Source organism: Bos grunniens, chromosome 2 (assembly GCF_055505025.1).
Source record: "Bos grunniens cultivar Pamir isolate PY7600 chromosome 2, Bosgru_T2T1.0, whole genome shotgun sequence".
Classification (NCBI taxonomy): Eukaryota; Metazoa; Chordata; class Mammalia; order Artiodactyla; family Bovidae; genus Bos; species Bos grunniens.
This window is the reverse complement of record NC_141166.1, coordinates 107071466-107078923: the sequence shown is the minus strand read 5'-3', so window position 1 is coordinate 107078923 and position 7458 is coordinate 107071466. Positions and strand designations below refer to the sequence as shown.

The 7458-nt window shown below is 40.6% G+C and overlaps 1 protein-coding gene across 3 annotated transcripts in view; it reads left to right on the top strand.

Annotated features, from left to right (window-relative positions):
• Positions 1 to 4542: 4542 nt before the first annotated feature.
• The window catches only part of SCN7A (sodium voltage-gated channel alpha subunit 7), an 85077-nt gene continuing 82161 nt past the window's right edge, over positions 4543 to 7458 (top strand). For 2 of the 3 annotated variants that reach the window (XM_086370812.1, XM_086370801.1), the window contains exon 1: positions 5131 to 5224. In XM_086370812.1, coding sequence (XP_086226938.1) covers positions 5173 to 5224 — 52 coding nt within the window. In that variant the 5' untranslated portion in view covers positions 5131 to 5172. Of the gene's footprint in view, positions 5000 to 5130; positions 5225 to 7458 lie in introns of those variants that run through there. The other variant, XM_086370806.1, reaches the window with a different exon arrangement.

Sequence of the window (7458 nt, the reverse complement as noted above, 5' to 3'; positions counted from 1 at the left end):
GTGTTTTCCAAATGAAATATTTGATGTATTTTTCCCTGCTGATTTCCAATATTTAATTTTGCTTTTCACTGATAGTCTCTGTTGACTATTTGGAACATTTTGGGAAAGAGTCCAAAATGGGACATTGTTTACATATACATATATTGTATATTACAGGCAATCTGAGAAACTAGAACCAGTTTAGTAATTTATCAACTGATAATTAAAGCTCTAAAAGGATTTTTGCCCACATTTTTTGTACCGGGACTCCAGTTGACTCTCACCATCTACGGTCTGCTCTTTCAATTCTGAGAGTCCTTAAGAATCAAAACATTTATTTTGTTTCTCTGTAACTGTTTAAGCAACTTTTTACAGTTATGTTCACTTTCCAAATTCTTATAGTTCTGGAACTTGGGACAGAATTGAAAACTATGGCAAGGTTTTCTTGGGACAGTTCTAAGGAGTTCAACTATAGTCAGAATCATAAGTAGAATATACAAAGAAAAATAATCATAAGGAACAGATTTTAGTTTTGCAGCACTGACGATGTAGGTCCGTTACAATGATAAAAACTGAAAGGAAGGTTATTACAGATAGTATCTTTGTGTACTCCTCCAAAAAAATTCACATGTTGAAACCCTACTCCCCAATGTGACAGCATTAGGAGACAGGGTCCTTGAGAAGTGATTAGGATTAGATGGAGTCATAGAGGTTGAGCCCTTGTCAGTGGATTTAATCCCTTTGTAAGAATCATGAGAGAGCTTTTGTCTTCTCTCAGTTCATCATAGGAGGATACAATGACAAACCTGCAGTCTGCAACACAGAACCTCACTCCACAGGCACTTTCTAGCCTCCAAAATTGTGAGAAATGATTTTCTGTTATTTACAAACCAACAAGTTTGTGATATATTTTATATCAGCTCTAACTGACTAAGACAAAAAGGATCATAGGCATTTGCTTGTGATATTACACATGACGTGGGAAGTTAACTAGTATTTGCAAAAGAAAATATGAACTCTTAACAATCATAAAATTTGAGTTATTCAGAGACATGTTTCTACAATATAGTTTATTTTATATTCATTCTTAAAAATATCTAGGCCTGGATTTTGACAACAATCCCAAACCAATGTCTGTTCCTTAGTAGGTTAGAATAAGGGTTTTGTTTTGGAGAAGGAAATGGCAATCCACTCCAGTACTATTGCCTGGAAAATCCCATCAGTAGGCTACAGTCCATGGGGTCGCAAAGAGTCGGACAAGACTGAGTGTCTTCACTTTCACTTCACTTTGATGCTGAGTGCTTTATGTCTCCGAGTGTCTTGGCATTCCCCACAGACAAAATTGGACTTTCTTATTTCTATCACTTCTCTTTAGACAGTTCTCTGCTTTGCATCGAGATTCTGCAGCCAGGGGAAATATTCATACTTGAGTATCACAGAAGCATTAAAGTACATTAGTATCACAAATTCAGCAGAATGAAAGCAGATCAACAAACAATTTTCACATTCTTCATATTACATGTGGCCTATGACTTATCACTGTGGTGAATCACCACATTTTTCCAAGAAGCACTCAGTTAACTGAGAGTATGCTTGGGGTTCATTCTTTTAGCAGATTTACTGAGTACCTACTGTATTACACCCTCTATTCTAAGCATCTTACAACAGGGAATAAACAATTCCCCTTTGTCATGCAGCATGGATTCTGGTGGGAAAAAAACAGAAAAAAGATATCAGGAACTGATATTTAGCATGTCAGATAAATGTTACAGAGAAAAACAAGAAGTTGCTAGCTATGACAAGATTCAAAGTGTGAGTGTGGGATTTAATAGCCAAAACAGACTAGAGAAAAATCACCTATTAGGAAGGAAATTCGAAACTAGGCTATTAAAATGGTTATCAGCATCCAAATGGATGAGAAATTTGTTAAGAGTCCAGACAGCACGGGAAACTGCCAACCAGAAAATAAATCCTTAATTAATAAAAATATTATAAAGTCAGAAAAGTAAAAGTTGCTCAGTTGTGTCCAACTCTTTGTGATCCCATGGACTATAGTCCATGGAATTCTCCAGGCCAGATTACTGTAGTGGGTAGCATTTCCCTTCTCCAGGAGATCTTCCCAACCCAGGGATGGAACCCAGGTCTCCCGCATTGCGGGCAGATTCTTTACCAGCTGAGCCACAAGGGAAGCCAAAGATAAATGCTCGACCGAAAAAAGAAAAGGATGATACACCTAAAAGACATACTTTCAAAGGAAGATATGTTTTGATTTGTTTGTATTTTGGGGCAATTGTTTAAGGTTTTACCAACTCTAGATGTGGTGATGTGGAGTGAGAATCAAAATATCAGGCCCATTCACACTCCCGACACTAACATCTTTGAGGTTAGAATAAACAGCCTCCACTGAAGCAGGCTTTGAGGGAAATAATTCCCCCAGGGATTTATCTGGTTCAAGTGTAGTGTGATAGAAAAGGTTTCTCCTGATGAGCAGTAAGGGCAAGTGGGTCTAGAGAGTCTACCTTCTGAGTACATATTCTGGATGCACAGGTTGGAATATATAAGATTCCTAAGGCAGAAGCCTGGAAAACAAACTGCAAATAACCCCTCCCACCAAACATTTGCCCCGGCACAGCAAGCCAAAATGTGATTATCAGCTATAATTATTATTATTAGGAGCATAATAATTGCTAAAAATTTGTCAGATTAGCATAGCAATATTATCTATAGTAGAAAGAAAATATTTGCTCCAGAATAACAACAAAAATTGGTTGCTCAACTCAGAAGGTAAATCTAGTATCATCGGTTTCCTTTCTGTTTGCCTCTGGTTTCTATTACTGGTTTGCACAACCTCTTGGGATTAGTTGCTTATTTTAGTTGCACATTATACAAAGCAGTATTTCTCTTTATTTTATGTCAGACATCTTATTTAAACTTTAAAGTATTCGATATTTTATATTGGTTAAATTTTTATCATGTTTTTATTATTTATTTATTTTAAATTTTATCAAATTTTTATCATTTGTACTATGATTGAATGTACAGAAAGATGCATCAAATTTTACTGGGTGAGGAGGATGTGTAAGTTGAATTGCTTCAAGAAAAGTTCAGTGAATTAGAAAATCTACTTGGAATGTAACCACAAAGTGTGAGGAAGAGAGGCTGGTAATTCACATGTTGTCTATTAAAAATAAATCAAGTGGATGTTTGACTCCAAAATAATGATTATTAGTTGTTGGTATGATAATTGTATTGGTCTTCTGGGGGGGCTTTATTCTTTAGAAGCCCTTATCATTCAGAGACATGTGATGATTTTTTTTGGATAAAACGAAATAACTGTCAGTTCAGTTCAGTCGCTCAATCGTGTTTGACTCTTTGCAACCCCATGAACCGCAACACGCCAGGCCTCCCTGTCTATTACCAACTCCCGGAGTCCACCCAAACCCATGTCCATTGAGTCGGTGATGCCATCCAACCATCTCATCCTCTGTCATCCCCTTCTCCTCCTGCCCTCAATCTTTCCCAGAATCAAATAAGTCAGATCTTCATATCAGGTGGCCAAAATATTGAAATAACCGTACTACTTTTAAATTAATCCAAGGTAAAAATGTGGGTATAGATAAAATAAAATTGACTTCATATTGACAATAGTTGAGGCTGAGTACATAGGAGTTTATTATGCTTTCTATTTTTGTATATATTTGGAAACTTTCCATAGCAAATGTATAATTTAAACAAGCAAACAAAATAGAAGTAATAAAACCTTTTCTTTGAATCATGGATGAAGCATGCTGTTTCTGACGGCTTGGACAGAACTTAGCTTAGTTCTCCTTTATTTTTCTGTCTGATGCCTTGGAACATAAAATTTGAGCCTCTTATAAATACACATAATTTCTTTTACCTTTTCCTTATTTTTATTATATATGTTGTAGGACTCTTTGTTGTTGTTGTTGTTAAGGAAACTTCACTATTGAACAAGATTGGGTTATAAAATGAATGTTCTGTGATGCAGCAAAATTTTCCAAACTCCCTTTGGGAAAGCGGGTCCAACATTTTCTTTCGCGACCCTGAAGTACGCTATTGTGCGCTAGTTTTTCAAGATGTGGATAACTGTTCCTCTGTCCTTGTGTTTCAAGTCACCAGAATGGGAACGAAATCTCATCTCCAGGGAGAAGGTTGTAGGGACTCCAACCCATTCTTTCCTAAACATCCACACACCGTTTCCCCTCCCTCCACCCACACAGGAGCGCGAGCACACCTCTACAGCCACGTCCAGATTTGAACGCTGCAGGCTCACAACTGCCCCTGGCAGGCTCTAAGGGGACAGCTAGGCAAGGAGAGAGAGCAAGCAACTAGAGGTAAAGATCTGAGTTTGCTGCCTTTTCCTCCTCTCCCGCTCCTGTCCCTCCTATTCGCCTCTCTTGGCCCACCCCCAACCGCATCCCTGCCCTTCCTCTATTCTCCATTCAGTCCTCTCCCCGCTGCCCCTCCTCACCCCACCTGCTCCTCTCGCCCCCTCCCTTCCCGAGCAGCGGGTAGAAGAGACGCCACAGCTGCTGCTGTTCCAGCCGCAGCAGCCGCCGCGGACCGTCCGGGTCATCATCACCCCGCCCACGCCCGGTGCGGAGGCTGAGGTCGCGCACTGGCCTGGGGATGAGGGAGTCGGCCAGCGTGGCGTGGCTGGGAGAGGGGCGGGAGGAGTGAGGAGGACTCAAAAGCAGCTTCCCCGCGGCGGGCAGGACTCCACTGCGCCTCTGCGCTGGAGAGGTCTTTGGGTGACTGACTGGACAGCCGCCCCAGAGACACTTTCTAGCCGGCAATTCGGTGGGGTCCGTTGACTGCTGAGCTGTCGTGATCTGGGTGGCATCAGCTGGTGAGGGCAGACGCCACCTCCTGAGCAACCAGAACTCAGGAAACCAGAGATCCCGGAGGAAAGAGAACCCAAGAGGAGAAAAGGGGTCCAGGGAGCCCAGCTGCTCAGGGTTCCCTTAGGTGCTGGTGGAAACCTGTCACATGGCAGCAAGTAAGTACCTTTTTCTTGCTGAGTGCCCAGTCCCGGGTTGGTGATAGCTGTCCTCTGCTGCCAGCCTTTCCGACCCACCCTGCCTGCCCCACCCCATACACACCCATAGGGTCCCCAGTAGGAAATTCTGGGCTCAGATTAAGAGAACTGCTTCAACAGCAGCCACCGTCTGAATGTTTTCCCTGCACTGTATGTTGTGTGTGGTCAGTTTTCTCATCTCACCAGGTAAGCTTCTGAAAAAGCAAGATGCTCTGGTAGTGTAAAATTTCTAAACACCTTATATGGCAATGACTTTTTGGTTACATGGTACAATAATAGAACAGAAGGAATAAAAGCTTATGCCGGATAAAGTATACTTCTAACAAATCTTATCTCTTACTCCAAGTAACTTAGTGATTTCAAGGTTGGTGCTTTTCCTGTAAGAATCAATAGTATAAAATTAGCAGCACAAATGTGATAGGAAATGGCATGCCCAATTTTCATGGCTGGGCATTTTGGTACTGTTTGGATCAACAGGTTTTTGTTTCCATTTTTCCATTGTTTGGCTCTGTAAAATGCATACCTTCTAAAGGTTTTCTTTTGAAAGTGATGATGATGTGTTCATGACAACTCTGGTTATATGTTGCTTCTAATACTTAGGATATCAGTCTAAGAAGGATAAATGATGAATTCATGCGGAATAACACACTAATGGGTTCCTTTCATTAATGGAAATCATACAGTCAAGTTTGGATATTGGCCAGAAATATCTCTTGAAATGGGAAGGAGTTTGGGTGGTGCTTTTTGTGAATATTTTTCTTCCTAGCTATCATGTAGTCTGTAGCAAATATAAGGAAGCTGGGCCCTGCTATGACCAGGCCTAATTCAAGTTTCTATAACCCAACCTCTAGTTTTACAAGTAGAGAAGACAAGACCCATGAGTAATAATTTGATGAGCTTACTTGGGTTAATCACTGATGAGCGAATCATTGAAGAAAACTTTGAATTTAATATGACAAATAACTTTGAATTTAATGTGGCAGAACTTTATTTTTGTTTATGTAAAATTGAAGTAGTTTAACTTTTGATTAAGCTTTATGTTTCTTATTTGTAAATAATAAAAAAAAAAATTACAGATCCTGATAAGGACCAAATGACAGAGATTACATGAAGGGTTATGTAAAGGTAGTACCATGTATAACTACTGCTTGTATAAGGAATTGTTCCTCATTTTCATCCACTTCACTCTCTGGCTCTCAATTAAAGTCCAGTTCAATATAAGTTTTGACAGGCCTCACTAGAATGCACTAGAGAAAGCAAAATTCAAATTCAAGTCATGAACTGTTGCCACCAGTACAATTTAAAGTATATTCAACCTGTGAGCCTCCATCCTTACAAAATTGTGTGCCTTGGATAACAATTCATATTTAAACACTTTTGAATATTCTCAAAATATGCTTTATTATCTTTTTCTTTTTAGTTTTAAATTTTGTTTTGGGTATATGTTCTTACTTCCTTGGAATGAAACCATCAAATATTTGGATATTGCTGAATTTATTTGGTCCACTAATTAACACAGGGGAAGTCAAAGTTTAGGCATAAATACACTATTCCTGACTGCTGCTGCTGCTGCTGCTGCTAAATCGCTTCAGTCGTGTCCGACTCTGTTCGACCCCATAGACGGCAGCCCACCAGGCTCCCCCATCCCTGGGATTCTCCAGGCAAGAACACTGGAGTGGGTTGCCATTTCCTTCTCCAGTGCATGAAAGTGAAGCGTGAAAGTGAAGTCACTCAGTCGTGTCCAACTCTTAGCGACCCCATGGACTGCAGCCCACCAGGCTCCTCCGCCCATGGGATTTTCCAGACAAGAGTACTGGAGTGGAGTGCCATTGCCTTCTCCTGACTGCTAGGATTTATTAAAATTCTGCACTGAGAGGAGAGGTACTGTGAGCTCCTTTTTACTACCAGTGTATTCAAAACAATAGGAGAAAAACCTGAAATAGGACAGGCTCAGGAAAAGGAACCAACAGATTTCAGATGACAGGATACAGTGTTGCCATGTCAGTTACCACTGGAGAGGGAGCCCTGGAGCTAAGCACCTAGAAACTGGGTCCTCTGCTGTGGGAGAGGCTCTGGGAGGATAGTTGACACATTCCCACTAACTTTGTGCAGGTAGGATGAATACAGGCCTAAAGCACAGTGGAAATGGGAGCAACCATATTTTACTCAATGTCGCACTTAGGAAAGAAGTATCCTAATATGCCCTAGTCCTAGATCTCATTATGACAGGATCTGTAACACCACTGAGATAGTCAACCCTCAACCTACCATCACGACTTTCTCTTAAAAACTTATGGTGGAGGCATAAGCCTGAAAGAGACATTCTTTTATTCCTGGGAGTCTGGTTCCATGATTTCAGCTAACTCCTGTCACACCTGGTCCACTGTGACAGGACATCTACAAACTCTTTCCACCCTGAC